This window comes from Pseudophryne corroboree, chromosome 2 (assembly GCF_028390025.1).
Source record: "Pseudophryne corroboree isolate aPseCor3 chromosome 2, aPseCor3.hap2, whole genome shotgun sequence".
Lineage (NCBI taxonomy): Eukaryota > Metazoa > Chordata > Amphibia > Anura > Myobatrachidae > Pseudophryne > Pseudophryne corroboree.
Window position 1 is genome coordinate 916,580,266 of NC_086445.1, and position 20,827 is coordinate 916,601,092.

Genomic DNA, 20,827 nt, shown 5'->3' on the forward strand with positions numbered 1-20,827 from the left:
ATTCTCCCGCTTTTTATGGAATTCTGGCAGGGGTATTTACCTCATATATAGCCCCTGGGGCTATATATTGAGGTATTTTAGCCAGCCAAGGTGTTTTTATTGCTGCCTCAGGGCGCCCCCCCCCAGCGCCCTGCACCCTCAGTGACCGGAGTGTGAAGTGTGTGAGAGGAGCAATGGCGCACAGCTGCAGTGCTGTGCGCTACCTTGGTGAAGACAGTCTTCATGCCGCCGATTTTCCGGACCATCTTCTTGCTTCTGGCTCTGTAAGGGGGACGGCGGCGCGGCTCCGGGACCGAACATCAAGGCTGGGCCTGCGGTCGATCCCTCTGGAGCTAATGGTGTCCAGTAGCCTAAGAAGCCCAATCCGGCTGCAAGCAGGCGAGTTCGCTTCTTCTCCCCTTAGTCCCTCGCTGCAGTGAGCCTGTTGCCAGCAGGTCTCACTGAAAATAAAAAAATCTAAGACTATTACTTTCTAAGAGCTCAGGAGAGCCCCTAGTGTGCATCCAACCTCGGCCGGGCACGAAATCTAACCGAGGCTTGGAGGAGGGTCATAGTGGGAGGAGCCAGTGCACACCAGGTAGTCTAAGATCTTTCTAGAGTGCCCAGCCTCCTTCGGAGCCCGCTATTCCCCATGGTCCTTACGGAGTTCCCAGCATCCACTAGGACGTCAGAGAAATACAATTTACAAATCTCCAGCAGAGGGAGCCCCAACTACAACTAAAACTCCCTGCGGAATTCCTACTGGATAATTGATAAGAGGGGGAGGGCTGATCCCTGCCCCTCAGCTTGGCGCCTATCTGGTAATTAAAGATGGCCACCACTAAAAAATTAGTCACTTCATTAAATCTGCTATGTAGATATTCACTGATTCTAATACTGGAGAAGGAGGGACGCTCAGAACAGCCATTAGTCATTCCTTATTCTGTCCCCCGCGGCTGTGACACTATTGCCGCGCTCCTTCTCTGCCCTCCGTCTCCGGCGCACACGCACCGTGATCGCTCTCACCCTGTCCCAGTGCGGCGCCCGTCAGCGGAGAAGCCTAATGATGTGTCCCTCTCCCCAGCCGCGATGGAAGACCTTCAGCGGGCTATAGACGGCGGCACCTCACCCGGCCAGCGTGCGCGCTCTGACGCGCTTAGCGCTGGCTGCTCAGTCAGGGAAACTGACAGGATTAGTGAAAAATATACTGACTGCCTACTCTAATACTAGGGCCCTCATATCAACCAGTACTCACTGTGCTAACCAAATGAGGATCTCCTGCTGAGAGATGCCGTTCCCTTCAAAAGGGATCTTTGTCTCTCAAATATATCTAGACTTTGTCCCCCTTTTATTAGGTTGACGCAGTCACTGAAAATCTTTAGTCAGGAGCTATGTGCTCCCACGTGCTACTCCTCCAGCACAATTTTCAAAACTGAGGCATGAGGGGCGTGAAGGGGGAGGGGCTGGCTGTGCAGACAATGCTTATTTTTATTTTTTTAGATTGTGCCACACCTCCGGTTGCAAGCTTCACACCCCTAATGTCTAAGGAACGCTCCAGTGTCCCCTAGTGGATGAAAGAGAAACACCTTATCTCTTTTATGACAGGGCCCTGTCTAAAATGCGGGGTGACGCCCACCTTTTGGAAAAAGATAAGCTGCCTGAATTCCTTTTGGGAATCTGAAATTTCTTTTCAGGTTACATCAGACTCCCTCCAAGAGACTGTTCAACTCCTGAGGTGGAGGGAAAATTACATTACTTCTTTACTAAAGTAAACCCTCTCCTTGTGGTAAAAGAGGGGGCTTAGTAACTTCTAACACAACCTTTATAGCTTGCTGTCATATTACACCTCTGTGTCCCTAACATGTCTCCACAGAGTTTCCTGCCACAGACATGTCACACACGTGCACAACCACACCACAGACACAGTGCCTGTGTATGTGTGGGCAACATGGCGCGCTGCGCTCCCGCCAGCCGCGCGGTACCTTTAGCCGTCACTTTCTCGATTGAAGATCTGTCTTCTGGCTCTGTGAGGGGGGTGACGGCGTGCTGTGGGAGTGAGCATCTAGGCATGGCTAGCATTCAGTTCCCTTCAGGAGCTAATGGTGTCCTGTCAGCCAGAAGCAGAGCCATGAAACTCTTTAGGAAGTTGGTTCCTACTTCTGCCCCCTCAGTCCCACGAAGCAGGGAGACTGTTGCCAGCAGTTCTCCCTGAAAATTAAAACCTAAACAGAAGTCTTTTCAGAGAAACTCAGTAGAGCTCCTCTGGAGTGCATCCAGTCTGCCTGGGCACATTTCTAAAACTGAGATCTGAAGGAGGGACATAGAGGGAGGAGCCAGTTCACACCCTTGAAAAGTCTTAAAGTGCCCATGGCTCCTGCGGAACAGTCCATACCCCATGGTACTGTAGTGGACCCCAGCATCCTCTAGGACGTTAACCTTCTCAAATGCAGACAAATATATGGAAGGTCTTCAAACATACTCAGTGGTTCCTCCTAAAACTGATTTCATAACCTGATTCTCCCTCTAAAAAGCTCTTGAATTGAAGGGTTGGGATCAAAATGCCGGCGTTTGGGATGCCTGTGGTCATGATACAGGACTACTGCATCCCAACGTGCAGAATCCTAACAGGGAGAGGTAAGTATACAGGTTGAGTATCCCATATCCAAATATTCCGAAATACGAAATTTATTGTGTGAGAGTGAAATAGTGAAACCTTTGTTTTTTGATGGCTCAATGTACACAAACTTTGTTTAATACACAAAATTATAAAAAATATTGTATTAAATGACCTTCAGGCTGTATGTATAAGGTGTATATGAAACATAAATGCATTCTGTGCTTAGATTTAGGTCCCATCACCATGATCTCATTATGGTATGCAATTATTCCAAAATACGGAAAAATCCGATATCCAAAATACCTCTGGTCCCAAGCATTTTGGATAAGGGATACTCAACCTGTACTTACATTTCGCCAATGGCCCCCTAACCCTCCTTGCTGGCAACATATCCCCCCCTTCCCCTGGCCGCAGCCTTGTCGGCTGACGCTTGTTTGGGATCCTGGGGGTCAGAATTCTGGCGCCAGGTTTGTGACCCTATTAGAGACGCCGGTGTCGGCATTATGAATACTGTCAGAATTCCGGCATCTGCATTTTGACTGGCATCTGCATTGACTGGCAGGATCCCAAATGTATTTATTTTTTGTTGTCAGCTATCCGTTTTGAGTTGTTAGGGTGAGATATGACAATGTGGTCCCTTCATACTTTTCTCTACATTTCTCTTTGTGTAGTTGTATCGTCTACTACCCCTCCCCTCTTTTTTTTTTTTTACAAATACAAAAATAAATAAGACAGCAATTCATACTTTTGACCTGTCAGGAAATATCTTCATCTAGTACTGTGATGATGCATTTTGCTTTATTCTTGATGTGCATATTACGTAACTCTCCATTTGCGGTTCAATATTTTTTTTTTTTGTTTAATAGAAATGAGACCACACATTGTTCTGCTGGTAAAAGGTTTTATTTTCTATGTACAATTTATTCTAATTTCGTTATATTTGCTTCAACTTTAAAATCAATATATATAAAAACAAAAAAATACTGAAAAAAAAAAAAAACACATGTGGCAAGTGCATTCACTTGATGAAAATTCATACATCCCAAGCATCAAAAAAGGGGAGCAATACTCTACCAGACACACACCAGTCTCATTGCAACATGTCATTCCCACTCTTCCCCTTAGAGGTAGCTAACAAGTATTTTGTTTCACAACACAGAAAAAAACCTGACACAGAGCCAGTCATAATTTAAGACCTTACCTGATCATTAACTTACAGTCTGCACGAAAGGGGTGATAAAAGGACTGTTCAGTCCCAGTCCTAATACTTTACAGCCTACATTTTTCGGATTATCAAATATACAACAGCTTTCAGAACTACTGAATCACATCACCATGTTAGATTAAATAAAAGCCCTCTAGTACATCTTCAGTTTACTGCAAGCCATCGACCGTGAGCAATCTTCAGGTGGAAAACCTGATATCACCTTGTTAGGCAACCTGTTTGAATTAAAACAAAAAGTTGATAGTGCACCAGTCGGCAAGTCAGCGAGGCTGTTCAAAGATTTTCTAGTCCATTGTGACAGTATGCAGAGATTTTTTTTTTTTTTTTGGGGGGGGGGGGGCAAACATCCATTATGATCTTCAGAGACCTAACACTACAGCAGTCTTCATTTTCTAGGCACTTCCCAACTCTGAACTCATTCATGGATCTTCAGTAAGCTGGAGTGTCACAGTTACCAAAAGGAACATTAAAAGACACTAAGGAGGCAGGCAAACCGAAAGGCACTGCAAATAGACTGACCAATAATAAACAAAAACCAAAAGTACAACCAGTCGTACAGAGTATTTTAAAGAGCCCAAGAAACAGAAGTCTGGTTTTCCCAGTCACCATATTTTGGCCTCATTCCATGTACATTTAAATCCAAGAAAAAGAACAATTATAAAAAACAAAAAACTATTTCTTTCTTGGGTGCTGACGTCTCGTTGTTCGCTGCCGTGTGGCTGAATGTCTAGATGATGTCAGACCGATAGAGAAGCCAGGAGCTGCTTGGCCTTGAAGAGAAAAGACAATGCACTTTAATACGGTCGTATACATACTAAAAAAATTAGCAGTAAAAGAAAATCAAAGCTTTGCTTTGGGTTGTGCGGAGGGGATTTACTACTTGCGAGCACCGCAATATGTATGATCGCTCTTTAACCACTTAACTGACGATTTATTTAGCCAAAAAGCGATCTGAAATTGTTGGGCTTTTTTATGAGTGAATTAGGTGAAGAACATGAATTTAACTCTATCCAAAATGATATTGAGGGTAGTTTGGGATGGTTACTTTACACTCCCCAGTGGCTGCAGCCACTGGAGGGGGGCATCCTGCCGTGCTGACCGATCAGCAGTGATCGGCAGCACGGCAATCAGTAGAGGAGTGTGCAGGGAGGCAGCAGCGGAGGGAAGTTTCCCTTCCCTGCCGCTGCGAACACAGTTTATCTGACTGGTCGTATCCTGTGCGATCAGGTCAGATAAAGCACTTGCAGGCATGGTCGCATCTGATGCGACCAGGCCAGGCAAGTGGTTAAAAAATAAGATTTTACTTACCGATAAATCTATTTCTCGTAGTCCGTAGTGGATGCTGGGGACTCAGTCAGGACCATGGGGATTAGCGGCTCCGCAGGAGACAGGGCACAAAACTAAAGCTTTAGGATCAGGTGGTGTGTACTGGCTCCTCCCCCTATGACCCTCCTCCAAGCCTCAGTTAGGATACTGTGCCCGGACGAGCGTACACAATAAGGAAGGATATTGAATCCCGGGTAAGACTCATACCAGCCACACCAATCACACCGTATAACTTGTGATCTAAACCCAGTTAACAGTATGACAAACGTAGGAGCCTCTGAACAGACGGCTCACAACAAATAACAACCCGATTTTTTTGTAACAATAACTATGTACAATTATTGCAGACAATCCGCACTTGGGATGGGCGCCCAGCATCCACTACGGACTACGAGAAATAGATTTATCGGTAAGTAAAATCTTATTTTCTCTGACGTCCTAAGTGGATGCTGGGGACTCCGTCAGGACCATGGGGATTATACCAAAGCTCCCAAACGGGCGGGAGAGTGCGGATGACTCTGCAGCACCGAATGAGAGAACTCCAGGTCCTCTTTAGCCAGGGTATCAAATTTGTAGAATTTTACAAACGTGTTCTCCCCCGACCACGTAGCTGCTCGGCAGAGTTGTAATGCCGAGACCCCTCGGGCAGCCGCCCAGGATGAGCCCACCTTCCTTGTGGAATGGGCCTTGACAGATTTAGGCTGTGTAATGTGCAAGTTGAATTGTGCTACAAATCCAACGAGCAATCGTCTGCTTAGAAGCAGGAGCACCGAGCTTGTTGGGTGCATACAGTATAAACAGCGAGTCAGATTTTCTGACTCCAGCCGTCCTTGAAATGTATATTTTCAATGCCCTGACAACGTCCAGCAACTTGGAATCTTCCAAATCGCTAGTAGCCGCAGGCACCACAATAGGCTGGTTCAGGTGAAACGCTGACACCACCTTAGGCAGAAACTGAGGACGCGTCCGCAGTTCTGCCCTGTCCGAATGGAAAATCAGATATGGGCTCTTATACGATAAAGCCGCCAATTCTGATACTCTCCTGGCTGAAGCCAGGGCCAGTAGCATGGTTACTTTCCATGTAAGATATTTCAAATCCACCGATTTGAGTGGCTCAAACCAATGGGATTTGAGAAAATCCAAAACTACATTCAGGTCCCACGGAGCCACTGGGGGCACAACCGGGGGCTGTATATGTAGTACTCCTTTTACAAAAGTCTGGACTTCAGGAACTGAAGCCAATTCTTTCTGGAAGAAAATCGACAGGGCCGAAATTTGAACCTTAATGGACCCCAATTTGAGGCCCATAGACAATCCTGTTTGCAGGAAATGTAGGAATCGACCCAGTTGAAATTCCTCCGTGGGGGCCTTCCTGGCCTCACACCACGCAACATATTTTCTCCAAATGCGGTGATAATGTTGTGCAGTCACCTCCTTCCTGGCTTTAACCAGTGTAGGAATGACCTCTTCTGGAATGCCTTTTTCCTTTAGAATTCGGCGTTCAACCGCCATGCCGTCAAACGCAGCCGCGGTAAGTCTTGGAATAGACACGGTCCCTGCTGAATCAGGTCCCGTCTTAGAGGTAGAGGCCACGGATTTTCCGTGAGCATCTCCTGAAGTTCCGGGTACCCAGTTCTTCTTGGCCAATCCGGAGCCACGAGTATCGTTCTTACTCCCCTTTGCCGTATAATTCTCAGTACTTTGGGTATGAGAGGCAGAGGAGGAAACACACACACTGACTGGTACACCCACGGTGTTACCAGAGCGTCCACAGCTATTGCCTGAGGGTCTCTTGACCTGGCGCAATACCTGTCCAGTTTTTTGTTGAGGCGAGACGCCATCATATCCACCTTTGGTTTTTCCCAACGGTTCACAATCATGTGGAAGACTTCTGGATGAAGTCCCCACTCTCCCGGGTGTAGATCGTGTCTGCTGAGGAAGTCTGCTTCCCAGTTGTCTACTCCCGGAATGAACACTGCTGACAGTGCTATCACATGATCTTCCGCCCAGCGAAGGATCCTTGCAGCTTCTGCCATTGCTCTCCTGCTTCTTGTGCCGCCCTGTCTGTTTACGTGGGCGACTGCCGTGATGTTGTCCGACTGGATCAACACCGGCTGACCCTGAAGCAGGGGTTTTGCCAGGCTTAGAGCATTGTAAATTGCTCTTAGCTCCAGTATATTTATATGAAGAGACATCTCCAGGCTTGACCATACTCCCTGGAAGTTTCTTCCCTGTGTGACCGCTCCCCAGCCTCTCAGACTGGCATCCGTGGTCACCAGGACCCAGTCCTGTATGCCGAATCTGCGGCCCTCTAACAGATGAGCACTCTGCAACCACCACAGAAGAGACACCCTTGTCCGTGGCGATAAGGTTATCCGCTGATGCATCTGCAGATGCGATCCGGACCATTTGTCCAGCAGATCCCACTGAAAAGTTCGTGCGTGGAATCTGCCGAATGGAATTGCTTCGTAAGAAGCCACCATCTTTCCCAGGACTCTTGTGCATTGATGCACAGACACTTTTCCTGGTTTTAGGAGGTTCCTGACAAGTTCGGATAACTCCTTGGCTTTCTCCTCCGGAAGAAACACCTTTTTCTGAACCGTGTCCAGAATCATTCCCAGGAACAGCAGACGTGTTGTCGGGGTCAACTGAAATTTTAGAAAATTCAGAATCCACCCGTGTTGTTGCAGCACTACTTGGGTTAGTGCTACTCCGTCCTCCAGCTGTTCTCTGGACCTTGCCCTTATCAGGAGATCGTCCAAGTAAGGGATAATTAATACGCCTCTTCTTCGCAGAAGAATCATCATTTCGGCCATTACCTTGGTAAAGACCCGAGGTGCCGTGGACAATCCAAACGGCAGCGTCTGAAACTGATAATGACAGTTTTGCACTACGAACCTGAGGTACCCTTGATGTGAAGGGCAAATTGGGACATGCAGGTAAGCATCCTTTATGTCCAGGGGCACTATAAAGTCCCCTTATTCCAGATTCGCTATCACTGCTCTGAGTGATTCCATCTTGAACTTGAATTTTTGTATGTACAGGTTCAAAGATTTCAGATTTAGAATAGGTCTTACCGAGCCGTCCGGCTTCGGTACCACAAATAGCGTGGAGTAATACCCCTTTCCCTGTTGTAGGAGGGGTACCTTGACTATCACCTGCTGAGAAAACAGCTTGTGAATGGCTTCCAATACCGTCGCCCTGTCTGAGGGAGACGTTGGCAAAGCAGACTTTAGGAACCGGCGAGGGGGAGACTTCTCGAATTCCAACCTGTAACCCTGAGATACTACCTGCAGGATCCAAGGGTCCACCTGTGAGCAAGCCCACTGTGCGCTGAAATTCCTGAGTCGACCCCCCACCGCTCCTGAGTCCGCTTGTACAGCCCCAGCGTCATGCTGAGGGCTTTGCAGAACCCTGAGAGGGCTTCTGTTCCTGGGCAGGGGCTGCTTGCTGCCCTCTCTTACCCCTTCCTCTGCCCCGGGGCAGATATGACTGTCCTTTTGCCCTCTTGTTCTTATAGGACCGAAAGGACTGCGGCTGAAAAGACGGTGTCTTTTTCTGTTGGGAGGGGGTCTGAGGTAAAAAGGTGGATTTTCCGGCAGTTGCCGTGGCCACCAGATCCGATAGACCTACGCCAAATAATTCTTCCCCTTTATACGGCAATACTTCCATATGTCGTTTGGAATCCGCATCACCTGACCACTGTCGCGTCCATAAACTTCTTCTGGCAGATATGGACATCGCACTTACTCTCGATGCCAGAGTGCAAATATCCCTCTGAGCATCTCGCATATAAAGAAAAGCATCCTTTAATTGCTCTATAGTCAATAAAATACTGTCCCTATCCAGGGTATCAATATTTTCAGTCAGGGAATCCGACCAGACCACCCCAGCACTGCACATCCAGGCTGAGGCGATGGCTGGTCGCAGTATAACACCAGTATGTGTGTATATACTCTTTAGGGTAGTTTCCAGCCTCCTATCAGCTGGATCCTTGAGGGCGGCCGTATCAGGAGACGGTAACGCCACTTGTTTTGATAAGCGTGTGAGCGCCTTATCCACCCTAGGGGGTGTTTCCCAGCGCGCCCTAACCTCTGGCGGGAAAGGGTATAATGCCAATAACTTTTTTGAAATTAGCACTTTTCTATCTGGGTTAACCCACGCTTCATCACATACATCATTCAATTCCTCCGATTCAGGAAAAACTACAGGTAGGTTTTTCACCCCCCACATAATACCCCTTTTTGTGGTACTTGCAGTATCAGAGATATGCAAAGCCTCCTTCATTGCCGTGATCATATAACGTGTGGCTCTACTTGAAAATACGTTTGTTTCTTCACCGTCGACACTAGATTCAGTGTCCGTGTCTGGGTCTGTGTCGACCGACTGAGGTAGAGGGCGTTTTACAGCCCCTGACGGTGTCTGAGACGCCTGGGCAGGTACCAACTGGTTTTCCGGCCGTCTCATGTCGTCAACTGATTTTTGTAATGTGCTGACATTATCACGTAATTCCATAAACAAAGCCATCCATTCCGGTGTCGACTCCCTGGGGGGTGACATCACCATTACCGGCAATTGCTCTGCCTCCACACCAACATCGTCCTCATACATGTCGACACACACGTACCGACACACAGCAGACACACAGGGAATGCTCTTATCGAAGACAGGACCCCACTAGCCCTTTGGGGAGACAGAGGGAGAGTTTGCCAGCACACACCCAAGCGCTATAATATATATGGGAACAACCTTATATAAGTGTTGTATCCTTATAGCAGCTTAAATATATAAAATATCGCCATAAAAAGTGCCCCCCCTCTCTGTTTTACCCTGTTTCTGTAGTGCAGTGCAGGGGAGAGTCCTGGGAGCCTTCCTCACAGCGGAGCTGAGCAGGAAAATGGCGCTGTGTGCTGAGGAGAATAAGCCCCGCCCCCTATTCCGGCTGCCTTTTCTCCCGTAGTTTGTAATATCTGGCAGGGGTTAAATACATCCATATAGCCTCAAGGGCTATATGTGATGTATTTTTTAGCCATAAAAGGTATTTACATTGCTGCCCAGGGCGCCCCCAGCAGCGCCCTGCACCCTCCGTGACCGTTGGTGAGAAGTGTGTGACAAACAATGGCGCACAGCTGCAGTGCTGTGCGCTACCTTCAAGAAGACTGAAGAGCCTTCTGCCGCCGGTTTCTGGACCTTCAATCTTCAGCATCTGCAAGGGGGGTCGGCGGCGCGGCTCCGGGACGAACCCCAGGGTGAGACCTGTGTTCCGACTCCCTCTGGAGCTAATGGTGTCCAGTAGCCTAAGAAGCCAATCCATCCTGCACGCAGGTGAGTTGAACTTCTCTCCCCTAAGTCCCTCGATGCAGTGAGCCTGTTGCCAGCAGGACTCACTGAAAATAATAAACCTAAAAACTTTTTCTAAGCAGCTCCTTAAGAGAGCCACCTAGATTGCACCCTGCTCGGACGGGCACAAAAACCTAACTGGGGCTTGGAGGAGGGTCATAGGGGGAGGAGCCAGTACACACCACCTGATCCTAAAGCTTTAGTTTTGTGCCCCGTCTCCTGCGGAGCCGCTAATCCCCATGGTCCTGACGGAGTCCCCAGCATCCACTTAGGACGTCAGAGAAATAGGATTTTAAATTACCTGAACGGTAAAACCTTTTCTTGTAGTCGGTAGAGGATGCTGGGGTCCATATTAGTACCATGGGGTATAGATGGGTCCACCAGGAGCCATTGGCACTTTAAGAGTTTAATAGTGTGGGCTGGCTCCTCCCTCTATGCCCCTCCTACCAGACTCAGTCTACGAACTGTCCCCGCGGAGACTACCTATTTCGAGAGAAGGAATTACAGATAGTGGCAAGATTCATACCAGCTCACACAACAGGCAAATCCGGCCAACATACCGGAACAACTCAGCAACAGCTGAAACAGTAAATAACGCAGAACTTACCTAGGAACCAGACAGTACTGATCTATAAAAATCAATGCTGGAAAACGAAGCGCTGGGCGGGCGCCCAGCATCCTCTACGGACTACGAGAAAAGGATTTACCGTTCAGGTAATTAAAATCCTATTTTCTCTTACGTCCTAGAGGATGCTGGGGTCCATATTCGTACCATGGGGATGTACCAAAGCTCCCAGTACGGGAGGGAGAGCGCGGAGGCTCCTGCAACACTGCTTGACCAAACTTGAGGTCATCAGAGGCCAAAGTATCGAACTTGTAAAACTTGGCAAACGTGTTCGACCCAGACCAAGTAGCAGCTCAGCAAAGTTGTACAGCCGAGACACCCCGGGCAGCCGCCCAGGAAGAGAACACTTTACGGCCTTTATGGGCCTTTACAGATTTTGGACACGGCAATCCTGCCGCAGAATATGCATGCTGGATGGTGAACCTGATCCAGCGTGAAATCGACTGCTTAGAAGCAGGACACCCAATTTTCTTGGGATCATAGAGGCCAAACAAGGAGTCAGTCTTTCGATGACTAGCTGTCCTCTTCACATAAATCTTCAAAGCCCTCACAACATCCAAGGCCTTTGAACAATTGAGGAGTCATTAGCCACTGGCACCCCAATAGGCTGGTTGATATGGAAAGCAGATACAACCTTAGGCAGGAACTGTGGACGAGTCATAAGTTCCGCCCTATCTTCATGGAAGATCAGATAGGGACTCTTCCACGATAAAGCCCCCAATTCCCCCACACACGTCGAGCAGAAGCTAAGGCCAACAAAGTGACCACCTTCCACGTGAGAAACTTGATGTCAGCCTCCAGCAGAGGCTCAAACCAAGCAGCTTGCAGGAACTGCAACACCAAGTCCAGATCCCAGGGAGCCGTCGACGCCACAAAGGGAGGCTGGATGTGCAGAACCCCTTTTTAAAAAGGTCTGAACCTCAGGGAGGACAGCCAATTGTTTTTGGAAGATGGACAAAGCAGAGATTTGGACCTTGATGGAGCCCAATCTCAGGCCCATATCCACACCTGCTTGCAGGAAAAGGAGCAAACGTCCAAGTTGAAATTCCACCGCAGGAAATTTCTTGGATTCACACCAAGAAACATATTTTTCCCAAATACGATGGTAATGTTTAGACGTTACCCCCTTTCTAGCCTGAATCAGGGTAGGAATAACCTCACTCGGGATACCTTTCCGAGCTAAGATCTGGCGTTCAACCGCCATGCCGTCAAACGTAGCTGTGGTAAGTCTTGATAAGCGAACGGCCCCTGCAGTAGCAGATCCTCCCGAAGGGGTAAGGGCCTTGGATCCTCCAACAGAAGATCCAGCAGATCCGCGTACCAAGCCCTCCTTGGCCAGTCCGGAGCAATGAGGATTGCCAGAACCTTTGTTCTTCTCACCAGCTGAAGAACCTTTGGTATCAGAGGAAGTGGAGGGAACACATACACTGACTTGAACACCCACGGTGTTACCAGTGTGTCCACCACCACCGCCTGTGGGTCTCTTGACCTGGAACAGTACCTCCCCAGCTTCTTGTTGAGGCAGGAGGCCATCATGTCTATGTGAGGAACCCCCCACCAACCGGTTACCTCCTCGAACACCTCCGGGTGGAGGCCCCACTCTCCCGGTTGGAGATCGTGGCGGCTGAGGAAGTCTGCTTCCCAGTTGTCTACTCCCGGAATAAAGATTGCCGACATCACCACCGCGTGTCTTTCTGCCCAGAGGAGGATTCTTGACACCTGACATGGCAGCCCTGCTCTTCGTTCCGCCTTGTCGGTTTATGTAGGCCATCGTGGTCACGTTGTCCGACTGCACCTGAACAGGCCGATCCTGTAGAAGGTGTGCTGCTTGCAGAAGGGCGTTGTACACGGCCCTTAGCTCCAGGATGTTTATTGGGAGAAGGGATTCTTGATTCGACCACCTTCCCTGAAAGGTTTCCCCCAGAGTGACTGCTCCCCAACCTCTTAGACTTGCATCTTTGGTTAAAAGGATCCAGTCTTGAATTTCGAACCTTCGACCTTCCATAAGGTGCGGAAGTTGTAGCCACCAGAGGAGTGAAATCCTGGCTTTCGGAGACAGGCGTATCCTCTTGTGCATGTGTAGGTGAGAGCCCGACCACTGGTCCAATAGGTCCAGCTGAAAAGGTTGAGCATGAAACCTGCCATACTGCAGAGCCTCGTAGGCGGCAACCATCTTCCCCAGAAGATGGATGCATTGATGAACCGATACCCGGGTAGGTTTTAAGACATCCCAGACCCTTGCTTGAATCGCCAATGCCTTCTCCACCGGGAGAAAAACCCTCTGCACTTCCATGTTGAGGATAATTCCCAGGAAAGACATCCTCCTGGTCGGCTCCAGATGAGACTTTGGAAGGTTCAGGATCCAACCGTGCTTCCTGAGCAGCTGTGTCGTGAGCGCGATGGATCGCAAAAAACCTCTCCCTGAACGACGCCTTGATCAGGAGATCGTCCAGATATGGAATTATGTTCACCCTTTGCTTGCGGAGGAGAACCATCATCTCCGCCATTACCTTGGTGAAGATCCTTGGTGCTGTGGAGAGGCCAAACGGCAGCGCCTGGATCCGATAGCGATTGTCCAACAGTGCAAACTGGAGATATGCCTGATGCGGCGACCAAATGGGAATGTGGAGTTAAGCATCCTTGATGTCCAGTGACACCAGGAACTCCCCCTCCGTGAGTCCTGAGACGACAGCTCTCAGAGATTCCATCTTGAATTTGAACTTCCTGAGATAAGGGTTCAAGGACTTTAAGTTTAGAATAGGCTGTGCCGAACCATCCGGTTTTGGTACCACAAAAAGTTTCGAATAATAACCCTTGTTCCACTGCTGAGGTGGAACTGGAACAATGACCTCTGACACCATCAATTTTCTGATGGCCTCCAGAAGAATTGTTCTGTCCGCCAGCAGAGCTGGCAAGCCTGACTTGAAGAAACGGTGAGGTGGGGGATCCTGAAACTCCAGTGTGTACCCCCTGGACATTATATCCAGTACACAGGGGTCCAGGCCAGACGACACCCAGACATGGATGAACTGCCGGAGTCTTGCCACCACCTGACCTTCTTCCAGATCTAGCTGTCCACCGTCATGCGGAGGACTTAGGGGTATCAGAAGCGGGCTTCTGGGCTTGGGAGCCTGCGGGAGCAGGTTTCTTTCCCTTGGCATGACCACCTCTGAAGAAGGTGTTCGAAGACTTGTTCTTTCTAGACCTCGCGGCCCGAAAGGACTGTGACGTGGCTGGTGTAAAAGGCTTCTTCGTAGCCGGTGCAGCTGAGGGGAGAAAAAGAGAGACTTACCCGCGGTAGCCGAGGCAATCCACGCATCCAGCGCCTCCCCAAAGAGAGCCTGACCCTTGTATGGTAGGCCCTCCACACACTTCCTGAATTCCGCATCCGCAGACCAGTTGCGCAGCCAGAGACCTCTGTGAGCCGAGACGGACATGGAGGAGATCCCCCCAGCCATGGAACCCAGGTCCTTAATGGAATCCACCAGGAACCCTGCAGAATCCTGAATATTACGTAAAAATAAATCAACGTCACCTTTGTCCAGCGTAGTTGATTACTCCTGCAGAGTGATTGACCACCTGGCAATAGCTTTAGCAATCCAAGCACAGGCTATAGTAGGCCGCAATATAGCCCCTGAAGCCGTGTAAATGGATTTTAGCATACCATCCACCTTGCGATCTGCCGGGTCCTTTAACGCGGTAGATCCCAGGACCAGTAATACCACCTCCTTGGACAGCCTGGATACAGAGGCGTCGACTATCGGCCGGGACTCCCATCTCTTCCTATCTTCCTCTGGGAAGGGAAAAGCCACCAAGACCCTCTTGGGAATCTGGAATTTCTTTTCCGGAGTTTCCCAGGCCTTTTCAAAGATAGCATTCAATTCTTTGGATGCCGGGAAGGTGAGGGGGGTCTTCTTATCCGTAAAGAAGGCCTCCTCCACCAGTTCCGGAGCTGTGTCCAAAATGTTTAAAACATCCCTAACAGCCTTAATCATCAACTGCACCCCCTTGGCAAGTGATGCCGTCCCCCTCAACACATCCCCATCACCGTCTGCAGCATCAGAGTCGGTGTCCGTGTCATCCTGCAAAATTGCAAGTGCACATTTATGAGAATGTACCGCAGGGGACCCCGAGGAGGCAGAATCAGACCATACCACCATAGAAGACTGGAGGACCTGAGTGGCATGCTCAGTCCTAGCAACTCTATCAGATATCTGAGAAATAGTCCCCCTCAGAGAGACCAACCATTCTGGCTCTATAGCAGGGATCTGCGCTAAAACAGTGCAATCCTGATTACATGGAATGGAGTCTTCCTGGGAAGACAAATCCTCTGCAGCATATGAACGTGTCCCTAGACATTTTGTCCCACACACTCAAACACCCCACAAACACACAAGGTATTATGTAGACAGTTTCCCCCCCAAGAATGGCAGAGAGACACAGAGATTGGAGCCAACCCACACACAGCGCTTTTCAGGTAAAGGGAGTCCCTTCCCCGGGCTGACTGTGTCCCGAAATAGGTGACACAGCCTTTAAGCAGCCTCCCCTCCCTTCTACAGCCACCTGGTACTATACAGACTGCTGGAGAAAGCTCTGGAGGGACCTGGATCCAGTGAACCGTGACTGTAGGCAGGAAAAATGGCGCTGAATGCTGCTGGCTCTGCTCTGAGGAGAAGCTCCGCCCCCTTCAATGTCACTGTCTACCCACTCACATGAGGATTATACTGGCCCGGAGGATTGTGCTGACCTGGATCCGCAAACCCCGACATGCCTGAAACGACCAGTGTAGGGTCCGGAGCTGGCCCAGGGCGCTCCCTCCTAGCGCCGCACCAAGGTACCGCTGAGCTTTCCAGGAGTGCAGGTAAGACCGCGCTTCTGACCCTGTAGCCACCCTCTTCACACTGTCCCCCCCCCCTCCCGCTTGCAAGGGGGGACAGTGACTCACTCGCCACTCTTCAGCTCCTGAGGGGGCGGCGGCTGGCTGCCGGGGCGAGCGTTCCCCTGCAGCGGGGCGCGATCAGACCCCTCTGGAGCCAGCGTCCAGTCAGCGGGAGCAGTGGCTCAAGACTCCGCGGGGCGGACACTGCTCCCCCCCACCAGTCCCACGCTGCAGGGAGGCTGTCTCCAACAGCCTCCCTGTAAAATAAAAAAACCTGAAAAGGAAGAAAAAAATACTCTTTACCAACAGAACTCTGTAGAGACTCCCCTAGCGGTGACCAGCTCCTCCAGGCACATTTTCTAAACTGAGTCTGGTAGGAGGGGCATAGAGCAGGGACGTGCGGTGAGCTAAATGGCTCAGGAGGCACTGGCTAACCCGAGAGCCAGATTTACATGCAATATATTAGCCAAAGGGTACATGTGGGCTTTATACACAGGTGCAGCAGTATAAACTCCTGGAAATCTGGTGAGTTTTGATTAGAGATGTGTGGAAAGGATACACAGGTGAGGCACTGCTTCACCTGCCATAGACTTTTTACTCCAGAGTTTGGGCTATAAAAATTATTAGAATAATGCAAAGAAGATATTTCAAACAAATTATCAGTATTTTTCATATATTTTATGCAGTCAAAACTCTGGTTTAAACATAAGTATGACAGGAAAGACCCTGCCTCACCCCACCGCACGTCACTGGCATAGAGGGAGGAGCCAGCCCACACTATTAAACTCTTAAAGTGCCAATGGCTCCTGGTGGACCCGTCTATACCCCATGGTACTAATATGGTCCCCAGCATCCTCTAGGACGTAAGAGAAAATAAGAATTTACTTACCGATAATTCTATTTCTCATAGTCTGTAGTGGATGCTGGGGACTCCGTAAGGACCATGGGGAATAGCGGCTCTGCAGGAGACTGGGCACATCTAAAGAAAGCTTTAGGACTAACTGGTGTGCACTGGCTCCTCCCCCTATGACCCTCCTCCAAGCCTCAGTTAGGATACTGTGCCCGGACGAGCGTACACAATAAGGAAGGATTTTGAATCCCGGGTAAGACTCATACCAGCCACACCAATCACACCGTATAACCTGTGATCTGAACCCAGTTAACAGCAAGATAACAGAGGAGCCTCTGAAAGATGGCTCACAACAATAACCCGATTTTTGTAACAATAACTATGTACAAGTATTGCAGACAATCCGCACTTGGGATGGGCGCCCAGCATCCAATACGGACTATGAGAAATAGAATTATCGGTAAGTAAATTCTTATTTTCTCTAACGTCCTAAGTGGATGCTGGGGACTCCGTAAGGACCATGGGGATTATACCAAAGCTCCCAAACGGGCGGGAGAGTGGGGATGACTCTGCAGCACCAAATGAGAGAACTCCAGGTCCTCCTCAGCCAGGATATCAATTTTGTAGAATTTTACAAACGTATTTGCTCCTGACCAAGTAGCTGCTCGGCAAAGTTGTAAAGCCGAGACCCCTCGGGCAGCCGTCCCAGATGAGCCCACCTTCCTTGTGGAGTGGGCATTTACAGATTTTTGGCTGTGGCAGGCCTGCCACAGAATGTGTAAGCTGAATTGTACTACAAATCCAACGAGCAATAGTCTGCTTAGAAGCAGGAGCACCCAGCTTGTTGGGTGCACATAGGATAAACAGCGAGTCAGATTTCCTGACTCCAGCCGTCCTGGAAACATATTTTCAGGGCACTGACAACGTCTAGCAACTTGGAGGCCTCCAAGTCCCTAGTAGCCGCAGGCACCACCAATAGGTTGGTTCAGGTGAGACGCTGAAACCACCTTGGGGAGAAACGGAGGACGAGTCCTCAATTCCGCTCTGTCCGAATGGAACATCAGATAAGGGCTTTTTCAGGATAAAGCCGCCAATTCTGACACGCGCCTGGCCCAGGCCAGGGCCAACAGCATGACCACTTTCCATGTGAGATATTTTAACTCCACAGATTTAAGTGGTTCAAACCAATGTGACTTTTGGAACCCAAACTACATTGAGATCCCAAAGTGCCACTGGAGGCACAAAAGGAGGCTGTATATGCAGTACCCCTTTTACAAACGTCTGAACTTCAGGGACTGAAGCTAGTTCTTTTTGGAAGAAAATTGACAGGGCCGAAATTTTAACCTTAATGGACCCCAATTTCAGGCCCATAGACACTCCTGTTTGCAGGAAATGTAGGAATCGACCCAGTTGAATTTCCTCCGTCGGGCCTTACTGGCCTCGCACCACGCAACATATTTACGCCAATTGCGGTGATAATGTTTTTGCGGTTACATCCTTCCTGGCTTTGATCAGGATAGGGATGACTTCATCCGGAATGCCTTTTTTCCTTCAGGATCCGGCGTTCAACCGCCATGCCGTCAAACGCAGCCGCGGTAAGTCTTGGAACAGACAGGGTCCTTGCTGGAGCAGGTCCCTTCTTAGAGGTAGAGGCCACGGATCCTCCGTGAGCATCTCTTGAAGTTCCGGTTACCAAGTCCTTCTTGGCCAATCCGGAGCCACGAATATAGTGCTTTTTCCTCTCCATCTTATCAATCTCAGTACCTTGGGTATGAGAGGCAGAGGAGGGAACACATACACTGACTGGTACACCCACGGTGTTACCAGAGCGTCTACAACTATTGCCTGAGGGTCTCTTGACCTGGCGCAATACCTGTCGAGTTTTTTAATCATGTGGACGACTTCTGGGTGAAGTCCCCACTCTCCCGGGTGGAGGTCGTGCTGAGGAAGTCTGCTTCCCAGTTGTCCACTCCCGGAATGAATACTGCTGACAGTGCGATCACATGATTTTCCGCCCAGCGAAGAATCCCTGCAGCTTCTGCCATTGCCCTCCTGCTTCTTGTGCCACCCTGTCTGTTTACGTGGGTGACTGCCATGATGTTGTCCGACTGGATCAACACCGGCTGACCTTGAAGCAGAGGTCTTGCTAAGCTTAGAGCATTGTAAATGGCCCTTAGCTTCAGGATATTTATGTGAAGTGATGTATCCAGGCTTGACCCTAAGCCCTGGATATTCCTTCCCTGTGTGACTGCTCCCCAGCCTCGCAGGCTGGCATCCGTGGTCACCAGGACTCAGTCCTGAATGCCGAATCTGCGGCCCTCTAGAAGATGAGCACTCTGCAACCACCACATGATGGATACCCTTGTCCTTGGTGACAGGGTTATCCGCTGATGCATCCGAAAATGCGACCCGGACCATTTGTCGAGTAGGTTCCACTGGAAAGTTCTTGCGTGGAATCTAACGAATGGGATTGCTTCGTAGGAAGCCACCATTTTTACCCAGAACCCTTGTGCCTTGATGCACTGAGACTTGGTTCGGTTTTAGGAGGTTCCTGACTAGCTCGGATAACTCCCTGGCTTTCTCTTCCGGGAGAAACACCTTTTTTCTGGACTGTGTCCAGGAACATCCCTAGGAAACAGAAGACAAGTCGTCGGAACCAGCTGCGATTTTGGAATATTGAGAATCCAATCGTGCTGCCGCAACACTACCTGAGATAGTGCTACACCGACTTCCAACTGTTCCCTGGATCTTACCCTTATCAGGGAATCGTCCCAGTAAGGGATAACTAAAATTCCCTTCCTTCGAAGGGATATCATTTCGGCCATTACCTTGGTAAAGACCCGGGGTGCCGTGGACCATCCCTACGGCAGCGTCTGAACTGATAGTGACAGTTCTGTACCATAACCTGAGGTACCCTTGGTGAGAAGGGTAAATTTTGACATGAAGGTAAGCATCCTTGATGTCCCGAGACATCATGTAGTCCCCTTCTTCCAGGTTCGCAATCACTGCTCTGAGTGACTCAATCTTGAATTTGAACCTCTGTATGTAAGTGTTCAAAGATTTTAGATTTAGAATCGGTCTCACCGAGCCGTCTGGCTTCGGTACCACAATAGTGTGGAATAATACCCCGTTCCCTGTTGCAGGAGGGGTACCTTGATTATCACCTGCTGGGAATACAGCTTGTGAATGGCTTCCAAAACTGCCTCCCTGTCAGAGGGAGACGTCGGTAAAGCCGACTTTTGGAAACGGCGAGGGGGAGACGTCTCGAATTTCAATATGTACCCTTGAGATATTACCTGAAGGATCCAGGGGTCTACTTGCGAGTGAGCCCACTGCGCACTGAAATTCATTGAGAACGGGCCCCCACCGTGCCTGAGCTTGTAAGGCCCTAGCGTCATACTGAGAGCTTTGCAGAGGCGGGAAAGGATTTCTGTTCCTGGGAACTGGGTAATCTCTTCGGCCTTTTTCCTCTCCCTCTGTCACGAGCAGAAAAGAGGAACCTTTTGTCCGCTTGCCAACAAAGGACTGCGCCTGATAATACGGCATCTTATTTTGAGAGGCGACCTGGGGTACAAACGTGGATTTCCCAGTTGTTGCCGTGGCCACCAGGTCTAAAAGACCGACCCCAAATGTCCCCTTTCAAAGGCAATACTTCCAAATGCCGTTTGGAATCCGCATCACCTGACCATTTTACTGGTAGAATTGGACAACGCACTTATACTTGATGCCAGTCGGCAAATATTCCGCTGTGCATCATGCATATATAGAAATGCATCTTTTAAATGCTCTATAGGCAATAATATACTATCCTTATCTAGGATATCAATATTTCCAGTCAGGGAATCCGACCATGCCAACCCAGCACTGCACCTCCAGGCTGAGGCGATTGCTGGTCACAGTATAACACCAGTATGTGTGTGAATACATTTTTGGATACCCTCCTGCTTTCTATCAGCAGGATCCTTAAGGGCGGCCATCTCATGAGA

General features: G+C 49.4%; 1 protein-coding gene across 1 annotated transcript in view; it reads right to left on the reverse strand.

Moving 5' to 3' along the window:
- Window positions 1-3,477: 3,477 nt before the first annotated feature.
- LOC135050030 (nuclear envelope pore membrane protein POM 121-like) overlaps window positions 3,478-20,827 on the reverse strand; it is a 212,763-nt gene continuing 195,413 nt past the window's right edge. The window contains exon 16 of the mRNA XM_063956129.1: window positions 3,478-4,591. Within this exon, the coding sequence (XP_063812199.1) occupies window positions 4,494-4,591 (98 nt within the window). The 3' untranslated portion in view covers window positions 3,478-4,493. The remainder of the gene's footprint in view (window positions 4,592-20,827) is intronic.